This window comes from Perognathus longimembris, chromosome 17, assembly GCF_023159225.1.
Source record: "Perognathus longimembris pacificus isolate PPM17 chromosome 17, ASM2315922v1, whole genome shotgun sequence".
Taxonomy (NCBI): domain Eukaryota; kingdom Metazoa; phylum Chordata; class Mammalia; order Rodentia; family Heteromyidae; genus Perognathus; species Perognathus longimembris.
The window spans coordinates 37,198,690-37,223,823 of NC_063177.1; the positions used below are offsets into that span (position 1 = coordinate 37,198,690).

Sequence of the window (25,134 nt, forward strand, 5' to 3'; positions counted from 1 at the left end):
CTTGGTTGGCAGTGCCACTTCCGGCCCTTCCTCGGAGCCCGCCGGCTCGGGGGCGGGGCTGAGCCCTTTGCGCGGCTAGGGGGCGGGCTCAGGGGCGGAAGTGGAGCCTCCGGGAGATCTCCTTCCGCTCCGCGAAGCGCCCGCCGCGGCTGAGCGGTACTGCAACTGAGGCAAGGAGAGCGGCGCCCGTGCCGAAATGGAGCAGGTGGGTCCTGCAGCGAGTTCTGGGACTGGGTGGTGGTACGCGGGCTTGCGCCTGCCAATGGATCCCGCTTTCCTGCCCGGGGTCCGTTCTCGGTTCCGTCCGACCCTTCCCACGCCCCTGGCAATCCGGGTTCCGCCCCCTTCCTCTGGCTCGGCCTGGCTGCGAAGTGCTCACGGGGTTGGGGGGGTCTCTGGCGGCCCCAGCTACCCGAGAGGGTCCCCCAGAGGACGTCGGGGGTCGCTGTCCAAAGCCTCCCTACGCAGCGGTGAGGGGAGAGGCGAGGAGACTGTTATCTGGGTATTAGGGCGGGGCGGGGGGGGGGGCGATTGGGAGGGGTCAGAACGTGAGGATGAGAGGAAAACAGCTCCACATTCCCCCAGGCCTGCGTCTGTCTGCTATCCAGCCTGCCCAACTTCCTAATTGATATGAAAAGGGCCCTTTAAACTGAGTTCCTGCAGGCGCATAATACCACTGACACTCATTTCTGGTTGACATGCACCCCCCCTTCCTCCCTTTTGATTTTCTTTCTTCCTCTCCAACAGTAACTCAGAGGTATCTCTTCACATTCTTTATTGCTCAACTCCTCACTCTATACAGATTCTGGTGGTCCCTTCTACTCCCTTAGTGTCAGCTTCACATTAGTCAAATACTCAGATCTAGATGTGGATGGGACATCTCCACTCCCATGGAGCTCTCTGAGTCCAAATCTGAACCAATCCTTTCCCTGTAGATTCGTTCTTTCCTTGCTATCCCATCCCAGTAAGAAAATCACCTTGCATTTCTTCTTCTCCCTCTATTTTCACATTTATGAAATAACATTGGAGAGCTAATTTCCTGCTCCTCCTTTTTCTCAGTTACCACCCTTGTTGACTTGTTTCTCACCAGGATGACTGCAGTAGCTCTCCAGAAACTTCCACACATGGCCTGCAGCCAGCCTCTGAATTCTAGCTCCTACAGACCTTTTAGAACACAAGCTTGATTGTGTTGATTTCTTCCTTATAACCCTGCTGGCTTCCCATGGCCTATGGGAAAAGGCTGAATCCCAAACTCCATTTATGATATTCTTTGATCTGACTTTTCCCCTAGCAATCTCAAGTATGCACCCGAAGGTTTAATAATATGGACCTGCAGGATGGTCTTGCTCACACCTTCTTCATCATGTCTCCATGCCTTTGCACACACTAGCCTCTCCAGCCTTTGATCTGCTTGCTGGGCTTCTTTCTACTCATCCTAAAGCGTACTGCTCACACAAAATGACCTCTGGTTCTCCACTTCAAACTTTGTGTCTCCTGCTTCACCTTTCTGAATGCTGGGACTACAATTATGGACCTCCAGACCTGGCTAACGCCCTCTGTAATAATATCATGGCTGAGAATCTTGACTCCTGAGTCATACTGCCTTTTTGTTTTTGTTTTTCTGTGGGGATTGAACCCAGAGCCTTGTTCTTATTAGGCAGGAGCTCTACTACTTGAGCCATACCTCTAGCACCTTTCTGAATTGGATATTTTCAAGATAGGGTCTCACTTTTATGCCAGGCCTGGTATGGGCTGCTGTCTTCCTAATTGTGCTTCCCCATGTCACTGGAGATAATAGTTGTGTGTTCAACTATTGATTGAGATGGAATCTTGTGAGCTTCTTTTATTGAGCTGGCCTTGAACCACAATCCCCTAGCCTCTACCTCTCTACCTACTAGCTACTCTAGTAGTGCTGGGTATTGAACCCTAGGCCTTGTGCATGCTAGGTAAGCATTCCTCCACTGAGCTATGTCTCCAGTGACTTTAGGACCTTGAAGAAGTCAGTGCTTCACTTTTCTTATTTGTAAAATGGAGATAGCAATGTGTCTTCCTTGTAAGGTTGTTGTGAGGGTTAAATGAACTAGGCTTTAAAGTTGCCAGGCATGTGAGAGCTCATGTGAGAGCTTGGTAAATAAGCATTAGTTATGATGACTAATATAAGAGCAATCAAGTTCACTGGTTATGCTTTGCAATTTTATAAGCTGCTTGAGGATAATGGACGTGGCTTATTATTCTAAGGACATGATCTGGATTTATTAAATGAGGATTTGAGGGTGAAAAGATCTAAGCTTCTGAGAGAGAGAGAGAGAGAGAGAGAGAGAGAGAGAGAGATTGGTGATGTAGTTGGAGATAACTAGGGATGTAGCTCAATGGTAGAATGTTTGCCTAACTTGTGTGAGATACTTTTGTCAGTCTCCACCAGTGTGTGTGTGGGGGGGACACAAAAAAGGCCAAGACCTGCCAGGTGCTGGTGGCTTATGTCTGTAATCCTAGCTACGCTAGGAGGCTGAGGTCTGAGGATTGCGGTTCAGAGCCGGAAAGTCCATGAGACTCTTATCACCAATTAACTACCAAAAAAATCTGAAGTGGAGCTGTGGCTCAAAAGGTAGTAGAATGCTAAACTTGAGTAAAAAAAAACTGAGTCCAAGTCCCAGAACTGGACCAAAAAAGTCCCACATTTGATGTCAATCTGTTCAAGAAAATGGACATGGAAATGGATAAATGTTACAAGGTTAAGCTTTAATTCTAGAGTGCACCCAAGGAGAGGTAGCCAGCTGCAACTTCCCAGAGAAGTGAGTATATCCAAGGGAGGGAAGTCAGGTTGGAGCGGCTCAGAGAAGGAATTGCCCGGGCCTTTAAGCAGAGCTCTGATGGGTGCCATTAGAGTGAGAAGAGAAAAGATGAAGCTTAGAAGAGGAGAGGCAGCCTCCTCTGCTGAGTGATTCCTTTGCTCCAGTGACCATGAGAATGTGTCCCCATGGCTTAGGAGCCCACAGAAACCATACCCAGGGGAGGTCTAGAATACTAGTTAAGGCTAGGTTCTCTGGGGATTTATCTGTCAGTCTTACTCACCAGACCTACGCGTCCTGATGGACCAGAGCAGGATCTTAGGGACCCAGGGACTTGCCTGTGTCTAGCTCACTGCAGGTTCTCAGTTCCTGTGAGCTGCTTTCTGCTAAGCTCTCATACATCGAGGCTTGCTTGTCAGGGGAGGGCAGAGTGAGTGAAATCCCAAATCCTGTCTCCCCACACCCCAGACTGGGGCTTGAAATCGAAGTCTAATGCTCTGGCTTCGCTTGCTTGCACATGACAGGTACTCTACCACTTGAGCCATGCTCCAGCTTGACTTCTTTCTAAGAGGTGGAGTTTCACAGACTTGTCTTCTCTGGGATGGCTTCAAACCATATCATCCAGATCTCACTCTCCTAAGTAGGCAGGGTTACAAACAAGAGCCACCAGAACTGGGCTTGTTGCCCCATTCTCTGCATGAGGCTGAACCTAGGGGAGGTAAGGTCAAGGTCACTCATCAGGGATTGGAGAGCTGTTTACCCCCAGGTCCACAGCTGTCTCTCAGAAATGACCTCTTTCCCATTCTCCAAGGGAGCAACCGCCGCATCTGTGGGACAGAGGACAAGGAAGGTGTCGTATCTGGCCAGGCCTGTGTGCCTCTGGACTTTCCCTGGCTAAGGAGAGGCTTTTACCTGGTCAGGGCTACTGCTCAGAGCAGCCTGTATGGCAGGGCTTTTCCTTGAGAGGACAGAAGGCTCTCTGGGAATTCTTTCTAAAGATTGACCTTAGGAACGTCTTCCACCCAAGTTTTACCCAACAGCACTAACGGGGAAGTCAGGCCTGATTCATAGACCAAGGGTCATCCAGTCACAGAGCTGGGACCTCCTTGGCATTCACCAGGGCCTGGCGTGGCTGGGAGGGGGAGAGTGCTTAGTGAAGAGCTTAGCTTCTGTTTCAGCCTCTTCCTGAGTCTCTTACCTCCAATTAACCACTGAAAAGCTGGAAGTGGAGCTGTTGCTCAAGTGGCAAACTGCTAGCGCTTCCTCCTTCTTCGGAAGGAAAAGAGAAACAGGCTTGGTTTTGATCTTGCCATCTTACTGATCACTGTCTTCATGTCCCCTTCCCATAAACTTCTGCTTCCCCAAGGGAACTTTCCAAGTTATCTGGTTAGGGCAATTAGGGCTGTTGGCTAGCTGTCCCCAAGGGCTACTGAACTCTGAATTATAAGAAAACCAAGTAAACCATCTGTGGTCAGCTCCTTCTATCCAACAGGACTGGTGAACCCTCAGTTTGTACAGAGGACTATGCTAGAAATGCCTGTCCCAGGCCTTGCCTCTGCCATGAACCCACAGTGAATTGAGTACATACACCATACATGTGACATTGCTAGTCCCTTTGAGCTCTGTGACATGGATACTGTACTGGGCCCATTTTGTGGATAAGGAGACTGTGGTTCGGAGACACTCTGTGATTGGGTCCTGGGCATACAGCATACTAAGGAATAGCCTTGGGTTTTTGGTCTTAGGTCTTGATGCTGACCTCACACCTGGCATGTCTCCCCCTTCCAGGATGGGCTTACGTACCCACAGACCGCGTAATGTCCTAGACGTGCAGAAGTCCCAGTGCAAGGCCTTGGGTTGGAGCATGTTGGATATGTCCATCAGTAAGGGACCAAGTGATGGGATAGAGAGTTCAAGAGGAAGAGCCAAGGATCTTATGGGCCAAGGTGGGAACTAGGTGAGCTGAAACAACTGAGGTTTGGGGCACTGGGGAAATTATACTCTGCTTTTTTTTTTTTCTCTGTGCCAGTCCTGGAGCTTGAACTCAGGGCCTAAGTGATGTCCCTGAGTTCGTGTGTATGTGTATGTGTGTGTGTGTTTTGGGTTTTTTTGGCCTGAAGGCTAGTGCTCCATCACTTGAGCCACAGCTCCACTTCCAGCTTTTTTTTTTTTTTTTGGCCAGTCCTGGGCCTTGGACTCAGGGCCCAAGCACCGTCCCTGGCTTCTTCCCGCTCAAGGCTAGCACTCTGCCACTTGAGCCACAGCGCCGCTTCTGGCCGTTTTCTGTATATGTGGTGCTGGGGAATCGAACCTAGGGCCTCCTGTATCCAAGGCAGGCATCCTTGCCACTAGGCTATATCCCCAGCCCCACTTCCAGCTTTTTGGTAGTTAATTGGAGATAAGAGTCTCAGCCCAGGCTGCCTCCGAACCCTCAGATCTTAGTTTCCTAAATTGCTAGATTGGGCTGGGAATATGGCCTAGTGGTAAAAGTGCTTGCCTCATATACATGAAGCCCTGGGTTTGATTCCTCAGCACCATATATGTAGAAAAAAGCCGGAAGTGGCACTGTGGCTCAAGAGGTAGAGTGCTAGCCTTGAGCAAAAACAAGCCAGGAACAGTGCTCAGGCCCTGAGTTCACGCCCCAGGACTGGCAAAAAAACAAGCAAACAAACTAAGTTGCTAGATTACAGATGTGAGCCACTGGCCACCGACTGTTCTCTGCTTTTCTTTCTTTTTTCTTCTTCTTTTTTTTTTGGTCAATCCTAAGCTTGAACTCTGGGCCTGGGTGCTGTTCCAGAGCTCTTTTGCTAAAGGCTGGTGCTCTACTGTTTTGAGCCATAGTGCCACTTCTCACTTTTGAGTAGTTAATTGAAGGTAAGAGTCTTATGGGGACTTTTCTGCCCAGGCTGGTTTTGAACCGCAATCCTCAGATCTCAGCCTGAGTAGCTAGCATTACAGGTGTGAGGCACCAGCACTTGGCTTGTTCTCTGCTCTTAGCAGAGCAGACTGCTATGTGGAGAAGAGACTTGGACTGTGGTCTTGGAGATCCAAGAACTCATAGCCACTGAGACACAATGGCATGGCCAAGGTAGTGTAGAGGTAGCTGAGCAGCAGGCAGATACCAGCTGGATCTAGAAGGTTTCCCCCTCACCCCCTTCCCAGCCAGCAAAGGCTCTTGTGTTCAGCAGGCCCCTGCCCCAGGGGAAACTTATGTGCTCCTGGAGTCAGTTCAGCTATGCCTCTTCCTAGTGGGGGGACTATGGGCAAGTCTCTCAGAGCCTACCTCCTTCCCGTGTAGGAATGTCCTCACCCCTGCAGGGAGGGTGGGTTGGATTTGCTGTTTCTGTAGTAGCCTTCTGGATGGCACTCAGGCCTCTAGTCTGCCTTCTGCCTTCCTCCTCATCTCTGAGCCAGCTCCCTGCTGGGCCGGCTGGCTGCAGGACACAGGCCGAGACCAACCTCCTCTGCACCCAGAGCCTTGCTTCATACCCAGCTGTCCACTCTCACTTAACCAGGGAACTAGCGGACTGTTTGACTCAGACATCCCAGCCTGGCATAAAGCCAGCACACCAGCAGTCAGCACCCAAGACTCGCTTCCTCTGAAGAGGAGGCAGGATAGGAACAATAGCTGACTCTCACGTGATGATCGCTGTAGGCCATGATACGGAATGAGTCATTTACCCCACAGAAAGAGAGGTTCCAAGCTTGGCATGGCATGATGGTGTGTGCATGGAATCCCAGCAACTTGGCCGATGGAGCTTGGGAGAGTAAAGGTGTAGAGCCAGTCTGGTCAAAAAGTTAGTGAAGGGCTGGGAATATGGCCTAGTGGTAAAGTGCTTGCCTGGTATACATGAAACCCTGGGTTCGAGTCCTCAGCACCACATATATAGAAAAAACGGCCAGAAATGGCACTGTGGCTCAACTTGGCAGAGTGCTAGCCTTGAGTAAAAAGAAGCCAGGGACAGTGCTCAGGCCCTGAGTTCAAGCCCCAGGACTGGCAAAAAAACAAAGCAAACAAACAAAAAGCAAGAAGTCCTGAGTTCAAACCCTAGTACCAGCACACACACACACACACACACACACACGCACACATACACACACACACATACACACACACACACACACACACACACACACACACACACACACACACAAGAAGAAGCCAGAGACAGTGCTCAGACCCTGAGTTCAAGCCCCAGGACTGGCAAAAAGAAAAGTTAGTGATACCCCAATCTCAACCAAGAAGCTAGGTGTGGTAGCTCAGAAATGTGATTCCAGCCTCCCCAGGAGGCATAAACAAGAGGATCAGGGTATGAAGCTGGCCTAAGGCAGAAAAATGAGAGACCCTGATCAAAAAAGTTAAAAAAATAAATGAAAACAACAGAAAAAAATTAAATCATTTACTCCATTTTATAGTGGAGGAAACCAAAGCACCAGAGATTAAATGATTGGGGAGATAAAAATCCACAGTTTATCCTTCTCTCAGCTTGGAAGTTGGTTTCTTTTTCTCTTTTTTTCCTATTTTTTCTTTTTGGCTACCCTGGGGTTTGAATTCAAGGTCTAGCATTTGCTAGGCAGGTGAACTAACATGAGTCTCCCAGCCCGTGGAGTACAGTTCTTACCTGCTCCCCATTTTGTTCTAAGTTAAGGATACCCCTGGGCAGCCCTTAAGGTTAGCCTGGGACTGGTTTCCTGAGGAAGGCAAGATAGCCATCTGCCCTGAGAGAGCTTGGAAAATCCACACTGCCTCCCCATGTCTAGGTGACATTTGTCCTCTGCAGACAAGCCCTTGGACAGGTGAGTTTGGTGGTGGGATGAAGGTGTTGTCGGCACTTCACAGGCATCCTTCTCCCTGGACGCCCAGGGTTCAGGCAGGTAACCCCACCTTGCAGGTGTGATGGCTGAGACTTGCCCAGCCTAAGTTCCAGGTTCATGAATAGGGTTGCTTTAGCCAAGAAATGCCCATGGAGCTGCCACCCACAGGGCTCTTGAGCTTCACACCTGTTTCTAGGGCTTCTGGCTTGGGGCTAAGAGCTGGTAAGGACCCTACCTGTACCCGTGCCACATCAGACCTGTGGAAATCAGGAACTGTGATAGGGGCAGGAGAAGGCCTCAGCTGTCTGCATGGGAAGTCACAGCTGGGAGGGGGTCTTATGGAAATCAGTCCTGATACGCCCTCTGCAGGGAGCCAAGACTGCCCCCCTCAACTTCCTGTAAGTTTACCCTCCATGTGCATGAACCAGGGTCCCTGTGGGAGGAACGCTGTGGGCTATACAGCAGGCAAGTTCAGCTTTGAAGCCAGTCCACTTAGGGCAGCTCTTATTACATATCCCTGGAGCGGGTATGACACATACTACCATCAACCCCACCCTTCTTTCCCGAAAGACCTTGGCAGCCACTTGTGTAACTCAGCCACCACTGACTCCCCCTCTCCCCCCTTAAATCAATCTCAGCTCTGAGTGGGAATTCTCCAGATCCTGGGTTTGCTAAGGATTGGGGGACTGTGGGAAGAGGCTAGAGGGGAGGTATGCTTGGTAATACACATAACAAAGTTTAGCAATTTAATTTTAAGTAAAAGGGTCAAGACCGCTCAGTATATTATTACCTTTTAAAAATACACTTAGCTGGGAGAGAGTGAGGGAACAGAAGACACTGACTGCATGAAAGGAAATGTGCTCATTACCTGACTCACATAATTGTAATCCCTCTTACCTCACCTTTATAATAGCAATAAAATAAATTAATTTTAAGAAATACGCTTAGAAGCCAGATGCTGGTGGGTCATGCCTGTAATCTTAGCTTCTCAGGATGCTGAGATCTGAGGGTCATGGTTCAAAGCCTGGGAAGGAAAGTCTACTCAGAAAAGCCTGAAGCACACTGTGGCTCAAGAGGTAGAGTGCTAGTCTTGAGCCAAAGAAGCTCAGGGATAGTGCCCAGGCCCTGAGTTCAAGCCCTAGGACTGGCATCCCCCCACCCCCACACGCACTTAGGGAAGGGCTGGGGGTGCTGCTCAGTAGTAAAGCACTTGCCTAGGCATGGAGGCCTTGGGTTCAAGCTTCAGCACTGCAATAATAACAATAAAAATACAGCTGAGGAAACTGAGTCCTGGAAAGGTTTGAACACCGGGTCAAGAAATGAGCAACCCTAGCTTTGAACCCTGTCTGCAGAATCCTTTTTTTTTTTTTTTTTTTTAATTTCCTTTCGGTATTGAGGTTCTACTCCAGGATCTTGTACATGAAAGGTAAACACTCTACCAAGGAGCTACGTCCCCAGCCAGCCCATTGCTTTTATCAGCCTCTTCCTGAATCTGTTATCCCAACTGAGTCTTGCACCATTGCAAGTGTGGCTGTTCCTAACATGTCCTGGGGCCTCACAAGGGAAGGGAAGGTCTGGAAAGGGGTGTAAGGCTGCATGTGGCCATCCACCAAGAGCTGCAGCGACTCCACGGTCCCCTGGGCCACACACCTGACTCCCACCCCTCCTGCCCTCTTCCACCCTCCTTCACCTGCCAATCTAAGAAGGCTTTTTTCCCCATCTTCGCCTTCCCCCTCATACTCTCCCCCTCCCTCTCTGCCTTCTCTATCTCCTCACTCTCCCTAAGCTTTAGCAGCTCAGCTTCCACAAACACACAGGTGTCAAGTCTACAGCCATCCTGGGCCGGCTGCTCCACTGCTTCACGCATGTGGCATGCTCCTGTTCCCCTCCTGACACCTCTGAAGGCGCTTTAGAGGGGCCCAGTGACAGCAGGCGGTAGGTTCTGTGGGGGGGGGGAAGTGCTGCTCCCCGGGGACTGGGTGGCAGCCCTGCTGTCATTCCTGCCTCCTGCCTGGTGAGGGCGGGCGCAGACAGTGGGTGGAGCTTGTGCTGCCAGCTGCCAGCCTCTGCCTGCCTTTGGTCTGGCCTGGAACAAGCCTGAGAACTCACTCCGTGCAGGCCCAGAGGCTGTGTTCACTCCGCCTGCAGGTGGTCTGGGCATCTCACAGGCTTTCTGCTGTTAACCTGCCTTTCACACTGCATCTGCCCAAGGAGGCCTCCTGCCCTGAGGGATTTTGAGCAAACAGTGGCCCTTCTTGGTGGCTCCCCATGCCAGCTTCGTCCATCACAGTCCAGTGTTTTTGTTTCTGTGGTACTGAGGATAGAACTCTGGGCCTCACTAAGTACACTAAGCATGAGCCACACCCCAGCAGTCTTTTGTTTTGTTTTTTTTTTTGGCTAGTCCTCTTGCTTGAACTCAGGGCCTGGGCACTGTCCCTGAGCTTCTTTTGCTCAAGGCTAGCACTCTATCACTTGAGCCACAGCACCACTTCCGGCTTTTTCTGTCTTATGTGGTACTGAGGAATTGAACCCAGGGCTTCATGCGTCCTAGGCAAACACTCTGCCACCGAGCCAAATTTTCAGCCAGCAGTCTATTTTTTAAAAAGAAATCTTTTATATATTGAGGATTTACGTAAAGTTTTATTATTAGTATTAGTAGTGGTGGTGGTGATCATGGTACTGGGGCTTGAACTCAGGGCTTGAGTGCTGCCCCTGAGCTTTTTTGCCCAAGGCTAGCACTATACCACTTAAGCTGCAGCTCCACTTCCAGCTTCTTGTAGTTAATTGGAAATAAGAGTTTCATGAACTTTCCTGACTGGGCTGGCTTTGAACCATGATCCTCAGATCTCTCTGCCTCAGCAAGGATTCAGGCATGAACTACTAGTGCCTGGCTTCAAGTTTTATTTCCCTTCTTAAAAATAAAAAGGAGCCTGGCACTAGTGGCTCTTGCCTGAGATCTGAGGGTTGTGGTTTGATGTCAGTGTGGGCAGAAAAAGTCCATAAGACTCTTGTCTCCAAAAAGCTGTGGTTCAGGTGATAAAGCTTTGAGTGAAAAGGCTAAGGGACAGTGCTCAGGTCCTGAATTCAGATGCCAGTACTGGAGGGAAAGATGAATAATACCACTGGCCTTTTCCCAATAGACAGGGTTGGCCAGGACTTCTCTTGGCTCACTGAGAATCAGTGACTGCCCCAGCTGGGGTCCAGGTGTTTTGTTTTGGGACCCGGGCCCCAGATTTACAAATCTCCATGTGGACTTGAGCTGCTTTCCTGAGGTGGAGAGTATAGACTCTTGACAAGCTATGTCCCCCACCCCCCATCGCCCAACCACCCCTTTCCTCTGCCTTCAAGCCCTGGAGCTTGGCTCCCACACACCCCCTCACGTCTTCAGCTCTCCCAGGCTTCCCAGCGCCTCTGCTCTCAGCCCCAGCCTCGTCTCTCGCTTCCACAGGACATGTCTGGGTGTGTGTCAGTGTGGCTGGTTCCCACACTCCAAGTGTGTCTCACACCTAAGCTGCTGCCATCCAAGTCCTGTGCCCAGGGAGGGAGGAGGAAGATAAGCAGCGGAGCCAGGACACCCAGAAGTGAGACAGGAAAGATAGGGATAGGGGATAAGAAAAGGGGGAGGGAGGGGGATGAGAGAGAAAGGCAGAGATAGAAATGAGGAGGGTGGAGAGGGTGACTCCTGAGAGTGTGGGGGGAGGCTGGGAACAGGGAGAGAAAGGAGGGAGGGTGGGAGGACGAGCTATCCCTGCAGACATCATGTGATACCTTCTGGGGCTGTGGGTAAACTGGCATTCTTACACATAACTGGTGGGAAGACAAACTGCAAGGGAAATTTGGCTACTCCGACCAAACGATGCATGCAGTTTGACCCAGCAATGCTACTTCTAGGAATTATCCTGAAGATAAACTTCTGGCAACATAGCTATAATCCTAGCTACTGGGGAAGCTGAGATCTGAGGATCTCTGTTCAAAGCCAGCCTACACAGACAAATCTGAGAGACTATTACCTTCACTTAACCAGAAAAAAAAAGTTTGAAGTAGAGTTGTGACTCATGTGATAGAGCACCAGCCAAGCAAGAGTGCAAGGCCTGAGTTTACCAGCACACACACACACACACACACACACACACACAGAGGAAGCTGATATGGAGCAGTTTCCAGGGTATGCTGTTAAGTGAAAAAAAAATAGCATGTAAAAGACCATCTGTAAGAAATGTAGAATACAGAGGAAAACATGCATATATTTGTTCTTTCACATTAAGCACACGAATATAAACCGACACTAAAAAGATAAGTTACTGCTGTGAGTTGAATTATATCCCTCTGCAGGGGAAAAGAAAGATACACTGAAATCCTAATACCCTGTACCTCAGAAGGTAACCTTAGCTGGAAACAGGGTCATTTCGGACCCATCAGTTCAGATGAAGTCATGTGGAGCAGGTGGGCCCCAAATCTGACTAGTGTCCTTATAAGATGACAGCCATGTGAAGGGAGAAGTATGTGACAATGTAGAGTTGACAGGCTGGAGCTAGGCGGCTGCAAGCCACAGAATGCCAGACATTGCTGACATGCACGGGAAATCAAAAGGGGAAGAAAGGCTCAGGGCAAGCTGACACCCTGATTTGAACTCTGGCCTCTAGAACTGAGGTGATAAAAAAAAAAAAAAAACACAACAAAAAACTTTTTTCCTTTTTCTTTCCTCTTCTGATGGTGGAACTCAGGACTTCAAAACATGCCTGTCAAGCATTCCACTGAGCTGGACTCGCCTAAATTTCTAATTTCAGTGGTTAACAGAAAAAGATTGTAGAGAGGTAAAAAGAAGGACACAAAATACAAGTGGAAGCTGGGGATGTGACTCAAGTGGTAGTGCTCTCGTCTAGTAAGTGCCGGGTCCCTTGTTCAAACCCTAATTTCTCTCTCTCTCTCACACACACACACACACACACACACACACACAGTTACTTTGTAGGGGCTGGGAATGTAGTCTAGGGGTAGAGTGCTTGACTAGCATGCATGGAGCCCTGGGTTCGATTCCTCAGTACCACACAAACAGAAAAAGCCAGTGGCACTGTGGCTCAAGTGGTAGAGTACTAGCCTTGCTAGCCTTGAGCAAAAGAAACTCAAGGAGAGTGCCTAGGCCCTGAGTTCAAGCCCCAAGACTGGCAAAAAAAAAAAGTTTGGAGAGGGAGATGGGTCTGCAGGATACAAGAGAGCCATTTGAGCCATGGGAATGTCAGCAGCCCAGGAGCTATGTCCTGAGCCTATGGTCTGGCACTGGTCTGGTTGATGGATGTTGGGGGGAAGGTCCTCATTACTGGTGGCCTGTCACATCCCTTCTACCTCCCACAACTTTCTTTTCAAGCTGGGCCTACCTTCTCTCAACTCCAGACAAACTTGACATATGGGGAACCGGTGGGTAGGCCTGAGGGAAGCCATGGGTTGGGTGAGCTGGCTTACTCTCAACTTTCTGGCTACAAACTGGCCTATTTGGGACCTGCTATATGGAGGGCCCAGGACAGCGGGCCAAACAAAGGTTCTGGGCTGGGCTGGGAATATGGCCTAGTGGTAAAGTGCTCGCCTCATATACATGAAGCCTTGGGTTCGATTCCTCAGCACCACATATATAGGAAGAAGCTGGAAGTGGCGCTGTGGCTCAAGAGGTAGAGTGCTAGCCTTGATCAAAAAGAAGGCAGAGACAGTGCTCAGGCCTGAGTACACGCCCCAGGACTGAAAACAAAAACAAACAAAGGCTCTGGGCTACCAGATCTGGAAGGAGGGTGCTTAGATCCTGCTTTCCCAAGACCAGGAGGAAATATTGAGGGCTGTCCTTCCACGGGCTCCTAAACCTGTTCCCAGGTGCTTGGGGTATAAGAAGACTGGAGATGCCTGATCAGCTCCCAGCAGCTCAGGCTCACCAAGCTATGTGTTGTTACACCCCAAACTCAAGTCCTCTGGCTTCCTTTCTCCTGGACAACCCCCCTCCCCAGCCCAGCAGATTAGTGGGGCAGCAACACTAGAGCTGCGGCTGCTCGGAAGGGAGGAAGTTTTCTGGGCTCCTTTGCGCTTTAGGGGTCATGGCAGCCCCAAGGGTGCACAAGATGTTAAGGGTGTATTTTCTCTAATTTGTGTGGAAGCATCCTGGCCTGCTGAACACGGCTGTGGACATGGGGGCTTTGGCGCAGCAGAGCCCTGGGCTGGTCGTAGGAGTGGTGTGCTCTCAGGGCCTGTCCTGGTCCCCTCTGCTGCAGAGCATGGGCCCCTCCGGAGCGTTGGTGTAGCCAACAGTCAGTCGTGAACCTCTATCAAGTGTCACACATTTCTCACACACCAGCATAATGTGTGACCAGGTCAGGCAAAGCTCATGCGCCTGCAGGTTGACTTTACAGTGTGTGGGAGAGTGGACAAACCATAAACTAAAACTGCCCAATGGGATTCCAGATTCAGTGAGCTCACTGAAGAATGTCGAGCAAGGTACTCTGTGCTCAGTGGGGGCTGAGGCCGGGCTCTAAGGGGAAGGCCTTGGGGCTGGAGAAGACTATTCTAGGCAGTAGAGCCAGGTTCAAGGGCCAGCCGACATTGAGGGACCTGAAAGAAAGCTTGAATAGCTGTGGGGTGGGGTGGGGGGGCGACATGGGGCTGTCTTATAGGAGTTACTGGACAGAGTACCCCCCCAACCCCAGGGCCTGGGACAAGTCCCTAAGAACAGTGGGGAGTCCTGGGAGGCGGGTAAGTAGGGAAATGGCAGCTGCCTTGTGGAAGGGCTTGTTGGAGGTGAGGGTAGGCAATGATGGTTGGGCTTGAGGTGGGTAGGAGGTGATGCAGGAGGTGAGAAAGGATGTCAGCTGCCCTGTGGAATTCTCTCTCTCTCTCTCTCTCTCTCTCTCTCTCTCTCTCTCTCTCTCTTTTTCCCTCCCTCTCTCTCCCAGTTGCCATGGATTAAGGGTGGAGGGAGGGCTTGCTGCTGGGAGGGACTATGGCTTTGTGCTGGGAAAACAAAGAACAGAGCCTGGGGCCCTCTTCTCCTGGGGGTGGGGTGGGGGCTGGCCTTGGGGCTGTTGACTAGATCGGGGAGGCTGAACTTTCTCCTCCCCCCACCCTAAGTCTGTGCCTCTAGAATTTGGGAGGAGGTGGGTATGGCCCACTGAGGCAATTTGGGCGCAGACTGCCCTGGGCTGTAGGGTTGGGACAGGATTGGGCTCGTGAAATGGGGCGGGGGGGGGGGGGGAGGGGGGTATGCTCAGGGCTCCATGGGAAGGAATGTAAAGTAACTTCCAGTACTGAAGGTCATTTGCCTGCTCCCCCAGCCTTGCCGCTGAGGCCCTGTCATCCCCACTTCAACCTGGAGGCCCACCAGGATGAGCAAGCTGCCCCGGGAGCTGGCCTGTGACTTGGAGCGCAGCCTGCCAGCTGTGGCCTCCCTCGGCACATCGCTGTCCCGCAGCCAGAGCCTGTCCTCGCACTTCCTCCCACCGGTCCCGGAGAAGCGCAGGGCCATCTCCGATGTCCGCCGTACCTTCTGCCTCTTTGTCACCTTCGACCTGCTTTTCATCTCTCTCCTCTGGATCATTGAACTGAACGTGAGTGGGGTGAGGCTGGGGGAGAAATTGTGATGGGGTCATTGTGAGGATTTCACTGCCCATGGGTGTGAAAAACGACGTAAGAACGGCTGTTGGTAATAGGTTAACTTCGATGAGAGTGTTATATACATGTATGGAACTATCACAATGAAACCCTCTGTACAATTAATGTACTCTAGTCAAAAAGAGGGAAAGAAGAACAAAAGAACAGCTGTTGTCATCTCCCAGGTGGAGAAACTAGGGCTCCCAAGGGCTGGGTCATGCCACCCCAGTATGTGAAGAAGGTGGGTAGGTGGAACAGACCTCCCCTTCCTGTTCTGCTGTTGGCCTCTGCGCCATACTGCCCCCTAGTGGGAGCACTGGAACAAAGTAAGAGGAGAAGGGCCTCTGATTGGACTAAGGAAACTTTTGTTTTCTTTACGTCCTCCTTTGCCCTCTGGATTCAATTTATCCATCCATTCATCCATCTATCATTCATTCAGTAAACTTTTAAAAAAATTTTTATTTTATTTTGTTGTAAAGGCGATGTACAGAGGGATTACAGTTACATAAGTAAGGTAATGAGTACATTTCTTGTCAAACACTGTTACCCAATCCTTGGTTTTTCTCTCACCATTCCTTCTCTCCTCCTCCCCCCATTTCCCCCTCAGTAAACATTTTTTTCAGTCCCTGCTGCATCCCAGGTATTGTGCTAAAAGCTGAACTCCATCCTTTGTTGGCGAGGGTCTTGGTGAGATGTGGTTGCCTCTCAGCACAGGATCCATACTTCTACCCTATGCAGGGCTTGGCCCACCACTGGGCCTTCAGTGCCACAGAGGTAGGCACAGCTCTGCCCCAGCTCTTCCTCTGTTCATGCATGACCTCAGCCCCTCAGAGCCCCTCCCCATTTTCCTTCTGTAGCCCTGGCTCAGAATCAGAATTCTGGATGGTAAGGGCTCCTTCTCCAGGTTTCAAGTTTGATTGGTAGGAAAACAAAACAATGGGGGGGGGGGGTGCGCGCGCCAATACTGAGGCTTGAACTCGTGGCCTGTCACTTTTTCTTGGCTTTTTACACTCACAGCTGCCACTTTACCAGTTGAGCCACACTTGTGCTACCAGGTTTTTTGCTGTGATGTTACGGACTTTTCTGCTCCAGCTGGCTTTGAATTACGATCCTCAGATCTCAGCCTCCTGAATAGCTAGGATTACAGGCACATACCACCAGCACCCGGCAATGGCTTTCCTGATAGACGTCAGGTGCTTGGGGCAGGGCTCGAGGAGGGGCAAGGGAGGCCAGTTTGACTGTGGCTTAGTGAGCTGAAGCGGAAGGCAGGCTCTGAGGTGGGTGACTGTCCTTTGCATCCTGGAACTTCGATAGCACCAGCAGTGAGATGGAGCCACCCTAGGGAGGGCCTCTGGCCAGCTAGCAGCGTGAGGGCTGCTCAGGGAGGTCCAGAGGTCTCCGGCTTCTTCCTTTCAAAGGTGTCAGCCATCATCAAAGCAAATGCTGAAATTTACCCACACCCTACATTTAATACATATTTTATAACCAGAGAAGAACTGGGAAAATGTTTTTCTGGTTTTACTTTTGAAGTTATTTGGCTGTCAGCTGTGATTGCTTGCCACCCTCATGCATACTTGAGAACATTTGCAAAGTGAGAAAACCTAACCTACAAATTGTTTTCAAATGTAATGAAAAATTTCAGAAGATTGGATTTAACTATTAGGAGTATTGGCATGCTGTTTCAGTTGGCAGACATTTAGTGAAAATGTTAATTTCCAGTTTTATTTCTATTTATTTCGGTTTATTTGATTTCCAGTTTATTTTCATACTTTGAACTTTTATTTATTTTTAGTGGTTCTGGGGATGGAAGCAGTCGTACCAGCCCAGTGCTCTGCCCCGAGCTATCCTCTAGGCCTGTTTTTCATACTTTGGAGCGTATTATTTTTAGTTTTCTGGTGTATTGTGTCTGTGTGATCCATGAACCCCAGTAGGGTTATGTGACTAGCACCAAGTTTTGTAGCCAGAGGCTGCAGAGCAGGGGCGGAAACCTGACTCTCCTGAGTCATCCTGTGGGAGCTGCCGTTAGGTAACTGGGCTTCCAGGCTTAGAGGGAAGAGTGTGGAGATCAGAGTTCTGATGGACAGTGGCCGTGAGGGATGGGAGGGGATGTGGAGCCCAAGAGGGAGCAGTGCAGTAGACAGGAGGGTGGGGGGTGGGGAGGGGGAGAGGGTCAGGCTGGACGCTTTGCTAGCACACAGAGGAGAGATAGTGTGTGGCTTTCCAGGGCTTTGTGGTTTGAGGACAGAGGCACATAGTGGAGGTATAACAGGTGTCCTAGTGTCAGAGAGCGGCTCTCCTGATGGCAGCCCCCACCCAGCTTCTGAAATACTTGGGAGCTGTTTTGTTGAATCAGGGTCTTGTTATGTAGCCTAGGCTTAGCCTTGACATTACGATGTAACCCAAGCTGGCCTTAAAACTCATAACCATTCCACTTTAGCCTCCTGAGTGCTGGGATTTGAGGTATGAGCCACCATGTCCAGTCTCCTTAGGAGTATGACGAAGATTCCTGGTGCTTGACTAGGTGCTGTGGCTCACATCTGTAATCCCAGCTATTCTCGAGGCAGAGATTGGGAAGATTGTGGTTTGAGATCAGTTGGGTAGAAAGTTAGGGAGAGTCCATGTCAACAAATAAGCTGGGGTGTTGGTTCGTATCTGTAATCCTAGCTGTGTGGGCCTTAGATAGAGGATCACAGCCTGAGGTCAGTCTGGGGGAAAATGAGATGCCCTATCTGAAAAATAAATAAGCAAAGATGAAGCATTGGCTCAAGTGGTAGAGCACCCATGAGCAAACATAAGGGCTGAATTCAATGCACGCGTGTGCGTGTGTGCGCGCACACGCGGACACAGCACATACAGATTTCTGGATGCTCAGCGCACCCTGAGATTCAGCTCACTGGCCTTAGCATCTGTGACTTAACAAGTCCCCCCTAAAATCCAGATGACCTGCCAGCAATCTAAGTTGTCATTGAGAGGTTTCCTGGGTTCCATTCCCAGAATCCTGTGTCCCTTCCCTTTTCCAGGGACCTAGAACCGTCATCCCTCCTGAGGAGGGTGGTTGCAGACTGGCTCTTGGAATCCATCTACCCCTCCCCCCCATCTCACAGGACACCCCCACCCCAGCACTGGGTCCAGACCAAGGTTCTGGTGTCAGTGTGTGGTGGCTGGGGCGGAAACAGAAGCTGGACAGGTCTAGCTCTCCATGTTGTCTCCTCCAGCACGGTGATGGATTTTGCTCATTAAGTACAAACCTAATCAATTGATTTACCACCTGGGGCTCTGTCTGACCCCACTACCCACCCTGGTCCCATCACTCTGGATGGATTGTTGGCCAGGAGGATGGAGGAAAATGGAATGATATGAGGCAGGTGCCCAACATCCATCCTTCCCCCCTGCCCCCAGCCCCTCGCCTCCCCTGCACAGCTCTGGGCCTTTAGGCCCGCCCATTCCCCCGGCAGTGTGCTTTAATCCAGTCTTGCCCACCTGGAATTCTGGGTCCTTGGACACAGTATGGATGCCAGGGTCTTAGACCTCTGGACAAGCTCCCAGGCTGCTTCAGGAACCCCTTTGGGTAATAGATCGGCATTTCTGCCTCTCCTTCAGGGGCCCCAGCTTGTGCTGCCTCTTAGAATTAGAGAGACAGCTCCCTGGCTCAATTCTCTTCCTGTCTTCCTCTCCCAGACCAACACAGGCATCCGCAAGAATCTGGAGCAGGAGATCCTTCACTACAGCTTTAAGACCTCCTTCTTTGACATCTTTGTGAGTGGTCTGTCGACATCCTGGGCTGCTGGGGGACCCAAGAAATACCATCTCTGGATTCCTTTCCTTCTGTAGCACATACCCAGCCCTTGGACTTCAAAGGGCTCCTTGGCAGGGCCTTACCCTCAGAGAGTCCCAAGTGGGACCCTACCCAACAGGGTCCCATCCAAACTGTGCCAAAGAAACATTGGTCCAGTCATTGTCTCCTGAGTGGGTGTGCCATAGGAGGAAGAGACAGGGGGCAAGACTGCAGCAGGGGTGGTGGACATGGGCTGGCCTCTTGATTGGCTGATGCCCTCCCTGCTAGGTTCTGGCCTTCTTCCGGTTCTCTGGACTGCTCCTGGGCTACGCCGTGCTGCGGCTCCGGCACTGGTGGGTGATTGCGGTAAGATGCCACTTTGCGGCAGATCTGGGGCTCAGCAGTGGGCAGGTGCCCGGGGTGGGGTTGGGGAGGACTCACTCCCCAGCCTTGGCTTCCCTCTGGCCCCTTCCACCCTCCCCTGCAGGTCACTACGCTGGTGTCCAGTGCGTTCCTTATTGTCAAGGTCATCCTCTCTGAGGTCAGTGGCTCGGGGTCTAGCTGATCTGGTGGGCATCTAGCCTGGGCAATGGGCTTTTCCCAGACTTGTAATTCTGGCTACTCAGGAGGCTGGGCTCTGAGGATCAAGGTTCAAAGCCAACCCCAGTTAACCAGCAAATTAACTCCAATTAACCACCGAAAAGCCAGGAGTATCTGTCCCTGTTGTCTGTGTTGCAGTCGGGAATTCTGTCCTTTGATATTTCCAAGGAGTCATTTTCACTTACCCTTTCCCCTCAGCATGCCAAGAACCAGAAAGTTCTTCCTGCAGCCTAACCACAGTTTATCCTGTTCCTGACTTAATTCACTTCAAAATTAATTCATTGTATATGCCTAAGCAGCTGGTACCAGGAATGGGGCGTAGGTTGGTGTGGTTGGCTAGAGCAGGTGGCTATGGGGTATTGGTGTAGGGACCCCTGTGTGGAGCTCAGCCCCTTCCTTCTACTTCAGCTGCTCAGCAAAGGGGCTTTCGGCTACCTGCTCCCCATCGTCTCCTTTGTCCTAGCCTGGTTGGAGACCTGGTTCCTTGACTTCAAAGTTCTACCCCAGGAGGCCGAGGAGGAGCGATGTGAGTGCTGGGGTCGGACCTGGGTTCTGTGAGGGTTACCTTAGCTCTGAGAGAGGAGAGTTGCAGGCATGAGTCAGTTGTGAGCCATCTTGCCATCTCCCAGAGGCCCAAGGGTGAGCCTGAGGTGGGGAGGCGGGGTTCCAGGTTGCTACAGCATGGCTGTTGGGGGTCTGGGTTAATGGCTGTCCATGTCTCTTCCCCCAGGGTATCTTGCTGCCCAAGCTGCTGTTGCTCGTGGACCCCTGCTTTTCTCCGGTGCTCTGTCTGAGGGGCAGTTCTATTCGCCCCCAGAATCCTTTGCAGGTGAGGGCTGGTGGGTGAGGGAGTTGCCTTCAGGGAGGGGCCCTGTGAGGAGCAGGGTGGGCTGGGTCTGTTCTTTCTGTTCTCTCGGGCTCCCTGGGGAAAGCCAGCAGCCCTCTCCCACACTCTTAGCCCCCACATCCTTGCACTCGCATCCCGAACCCACCACCTCCCACACGCTCCCCCTCCCCTCTGCCATTGTCGTCTGCACTTATTTTTCACAGGGTCTGACAATGAATCAGACGAGGAAGTCACAGGGAAGAAAAGTTTCTCTGCCCAGGTATTTGGCTGCACACACCCACCCTACCCCTCAGAGTACCCCCAGAGGGGGGCCAGGGCTGGGTTTCCCTTGCAAGGGTGGACCTCAGGCAGCCTGAGTGCCAGGCAGTGCCCATCCATCCCGGTGTCTTCCCATTGAGCCCCCTGGTCCTCTTCATAACAGGGGACACAGGAAGAGAAGTCTGCAGGACCTGGGAACACCAGCCCCGAGCCCCATATCTGGCCCAGCCAGGTTCCTCTGGGAGGAGTTGCAGAGTGCCTGGAAGAGCAGGCCACGAGCAAAGGAGGCCACAGGCCAACCCTGTCTTTTCTCCCGCCCCCGGCAGGAGCGGGAGTACATCCGCCAGGGAAAGGAGGCCACTGCCGTGGTGGACCAGATCCTGGCCCAGGAGGAGAACTGGAAGTTTGAGAAGAATAATGTAAGGAGTGCCTTTTCTGCCTGCCCCTCCCTCCAGTGTTAGAGGTTTTTTTCATTCCTTTTTCCGAGGCCTGAGAAAAGCTGAGGATTGCATGGGCCATAATTGCATTCCTGTCCCAGAAGAGAGGGACGGAGTCCTGGGATAGGCCTTTGGGAAGGAGGCCGGGTTGGACTGGCATTTCCTGTGTCTCCTCCACTTCTGCGGCCTGTCCTCACCTCCCTGCTGCTTGGCTCCTTTGGCTCCAGCTAGGAAGGGGAAGCCAGGCTCCAGGTTCTATCCTGTGTGTCCAGTGTTTTGCTTCATGATCAAAACAACATTGAAAAGACTTGCAGAGAGCTTGGAGAACAGAGCAGCCTGCCTCCTTCCCTCCTTCGGGCCAGTCCCTCTGGTGGCCCTTGGTGATCCTTACCACTGCGGCAGCTGCGCTTCTGTATATCGGCATGAGAGCAGAGCCTCTCTCTTTGTGGCTGTTCTTGTCAGAACCACTGTCCCCAGACTCCTGGAGTTTTCCACTCTTGAGTTGCTGGAAGCCTTTGCCTGTTACCTGTTCCTTTGCCACCAGTCCACCCCTGGTGACCCCCCCCTCACCTCCCTACCCCCTCTGTCCCTTCCACAGGAGTATGGAGACACAGTGTACACCATTGAGGTTCCCTTTCATGGCAAGACCTTCATCCTGAAGGTGAGTGAGAGAAAGGGAGTCTTGGAGCCTTCTGTTCAATCTGAGGTTCCAGGAAGGGGCCAAGAGCCCCTTAGCAGGTCCCCCAACAGAGGGAAAAGCTGGGGTACCAGGTTACTCTGGTGCCACCCAGCCTTGGCCCATCCCTCACAGACTTTCCTGCCCTGCTCCGCCGAGTTGGTGTACCAGGAGGTAATCCTGCAGCCTGAGAGGATGGTACTGTGGAACAAGACGGTGACTGCCTGCCAGGTGAGCCGCCTGGCCCTGCCCGGCCCCTCACCACATGGAACAGGGTGCAGGCATTTCCCACCGCACTGGCTGTATCATGGAGACCCCCGGGTCTCCTATTCTCTGTCCTATTCTGGGAAGTTGGATGATGGTCAAGGCCAGGTGGGTTGAGTGCCCAACCCGGGGCACACCTGGACATGGCTCTCAGTACAGGGCCCTAGGCAGGAAGGAGGCTACCCTGGGAGCTTGCCGGGGTGCTGAGACTGTCCCTAGGGCAGTCAGAGGTAAGCTGTACCCCACATCTTCCTGATTGGTCCCCAGATACTGCAGCGGGTCGAAGACAACACCCTCATCTCCTATGACGTGTCTGCAGGGGCTGCAGGCGGTGTGGTCTCCCCGAGGTGAGTGTCCCAAGCCCTCTCCTCTCAGCAAGGCCTGACCCAGACCTTTGGCTCTGTGTCCCCTGTTCTGACCTTCCCTTCCCTAGGGACTTTGTGAATGTCCGGCGCATCGAGCGGCGCAGAGACCGATACCTGTCATCAGGCATTGCCACCACGCACTGTGCCAAACCCCCAACACATAAATATGTCAGGTGAGCCTGGCCCTGCAAGAGGTGGGGAGGTGCCAGCACCTGAATAAGCAGCTCAGGGTACAATGTTTGCAGCTGGGTGCTTTCCCCTGCTGAGGCCTTGTTCCTGCTTCCTGTCCTGCTGGGCCTTCACTCTCCCAGCCCTTAATCCTGCTAATCTGGCTGGCTGGAACCGGGCCACCAAAGAGGGGACCAAGTGGTGGGAAGCTGGACCAGAGAGACTACAGGCCCGAGGACTAGTCCAGGGAATGGGCATGAGGCTGAGGAGCTGTGAGGTCATGCTGGGTTCTGAGCTCTAGTTTCATCTTCCTGCCTCAGGAGACTTGGGGCTCCTTTCCTCCTCCTCCTCCTCCCCCCACTGCCTGGACCTTGTCCTAGATGATATGAAAGTGCCCAGAGAAAGAGGTGTTGGTTGTGTCTTGCTTGCTGCCAGTCCTGGCCTCCTCCTGGCGCCCCCTGCTGGCTAATCCTGGCGGCAGTGCTGCTGGGGGCCAGACACAGAGCACGCTCTTCTTAGAATTGGAGATTGGGGCTCTGTCTTGGCATTGAGACAGACATGCCAGATGCTGGGGCGAACTCGCTTCTTCTGGCTGCCAACTTCCTTATCTGCAGAGTGGGCTTCAGCGTGCTCTGTGCTAAGGCCATGGGAGGTGAGCCCACACCCAGGCCCCGGCTGTGTCCTTAGAAAGTGCCCTCTTCTAGGGCTCCCTGAGTTGAGCGGGGTGAGAAGTGCCACCGCAGGCCGTCCCCTCCCAGCCAGAGCCGGCGTCACACCGTGGACGTGGCCAGGCAGGTGGCGAGCGCCCTGCCATTGGGCTGCGCCAGCACCGGCGGGCTGTGAGAGCAGGGGGAGCCTGCAGCCTTGGATTGGGGGTTCCCAGACCAGAGTCTGTACCCCTCTTCCCCTGCCATCCAAGTTGGGCAAAAATAAAATGGGGGAGATATGGAGGGGCCGGGGGCCTTGCTCAGCAGGGAAGTCTCCCTCAATGATGTCCTTGTCCTAGGGGAGAGAACGGCCCTGGGGGCTTCATCGTGCTCAAGTCAGCCAGTAATCCCCGAGTCTGCACGTTCATCTGGATTCTTAACACAGATCTCAAGGTGGGGTGCCGGGGGGCTGTGGCATGGGCCCCAGGCTGCTGTGTGACCTTTGGGGTCCTCTGCGAGGCTCCTCATTTCAGCCTCCCTTCTTACTGGAGGACTGGGGTCCGAGTCTGATGGTTTCTCACCCTGAGTTGTAGGAGGCACCCGCCTCCCGCCTGTTTCTTACCTCTCTCCCAAGGCCCTGGCAGGAGTGGCTGGCTGCCAGCCCAGCCCACTCGGGCCTGTTTGTATTGCGGGTGCCAGGAACTGGGCACAGCATGTTCTGCCCGCCACCCTGGGGAGAGGGGGGCCGGGCAGATTCCAGAGCTGCACCTGCCCTCGGGTCCAGGGCACCCCTGCTGCTGTGAGCTGTGGGGACAGAGCCCTGCCTGCGTGGCAAGTCCTGGTGTGACTTCCTGCTTTCCCCCAGGGCCGCCTGCCCCGGTACCTCATCCACCAGAGCCTTGCAGCCACCATGTTTGAATTCACCTTCCACCTGCGACAGCGCATTGGAGAGCTGGGAGCCCGGGCATGACCGTGCCCCCTCACCCACCCTGCAGGCCAGGGTCCTGACACCACAGGAGAAAGGGGAGCAAGTCAGGCTCTCTGCTGCAGCCCTTGCTCGGGGGGGGGGGGGGGGGCAAGAGCCGTGGCCTCAGCCGGCATGGGCTTGATCGTTTGCATTGGGGACCACTGGCTGAAGGAGGAGTCCTGTCCTAAAGCTCTGTCCTGCTGCTGTTCGCGTGCAGGCCCTGCCTCGAGGAGGAGGAGGATGGGGAGATACATGTCCCCTGCCCTGCCTTTGAGGAGCAGGGCTGGAATAGAAACCTTGGACTTGGTTATGGAGGGAGACAGAGCGGGAGAGGGCCCAGGTCCTGAGCAGGGCTGGGCAGCTGCCACTCATGTAAAAGTGATGGACCCTTCTGCCTGTCTCCCATCACGTGTCCTTAAGGTTACTGAAGGTCTGGGACCTTTTTCCATATGTACTTGTGGGGAGGTGGGGGCAATGGGTGTTGGCAGCACAGCTCCATCTCTCCTCCGTCTTCCCCTTCTCCCCAGGCCCTCCTTTGGGGACCTTTGTAATTTGAGCCAATTAAAAAATATAAACTAAAAAACAGCAGGTTTGCCTGTGCCTGTGCTCTGGCCTTGGCTTCAGCCTCACTTGTTGAGAGTAGAGCAGGGCAGCAAGGGGCCACTCCCCACGCAGACATGCCAGCCCCGAACCAGCTCTGCAGGAGCCCCGTTCCCCAGCTCCCCTTTCCCAAGAAGTTCAGCCCAGCTGGCCACAGGCCTTGGTGAGTGTCTCAAGGTCTCAAGGCCAGGGAGGCCCAGAGCTGGGGCCAAGGCTCCCAGGTCATAGAGATAGCTGTGGGACCTGGCCAGCTCTGGATTGTGCTCTCCACCCTCTCAGCCCTTACCACCTTCACAGCAGAGG

At 52.6% G+C, this 25,134-nt stretch overlaps 1 protein-coding gene across 2 annotated transcripts; it reads left to right on the plus strand.

The window, feature by feature from the left end:
- The first annotated feature begins 79 nt into the window (after nucleotides 1-79).
- Nucleotides 80-24,817, plus strand: Stard3 (StAR related lipid transfer domain containing 3). Of its 2 annotated transcripts, none has more exons than XM_048365362.1 (15): nucleotides 80-205; nucleotides 14,912-15,184; nucleotides 18,906-18,983; nucleotides 19,291-19,368; nucleotides 19,490-19,543; nucleotides 20,011-20,128; nucleotides 20,333-20,431; nucleotides 20,653-20,708; nucleotides 21,034-21,126; nucleotides 21,743-21,805; nucleotides 21,956-22,051; nucleotides 22,352-22,431; nucleotides 22,518-22,622; nucleotides 23,624-23,717; nucleotides 24,130-24,817. In XM_048365362.1, exons 2-15 carry the CDS (start codon nucleotides 14,963-14,965, stop codon nucleotides 24,232-24,234), a joined length of 1,341 nt encoding a protein of 446 aa, XP_048221319.1. In that variant the 5' UTR covers nucleotides 80-205; nucleotides 14,912-14,962; the 3' UTR covers nucleotides 24,235-24,817. The 2 variants fall into 2 exon arrangements, with proteins under 2 accessions (XP_048221319.1, XP_048221320.1); XM_048365363.1 differs by lacking the exon at nucleotides 80-205 and adding an exon at nucleotides 396-501.
- Nucleotides 24,818-25,134: the final 317 nt, after the last annotated feature.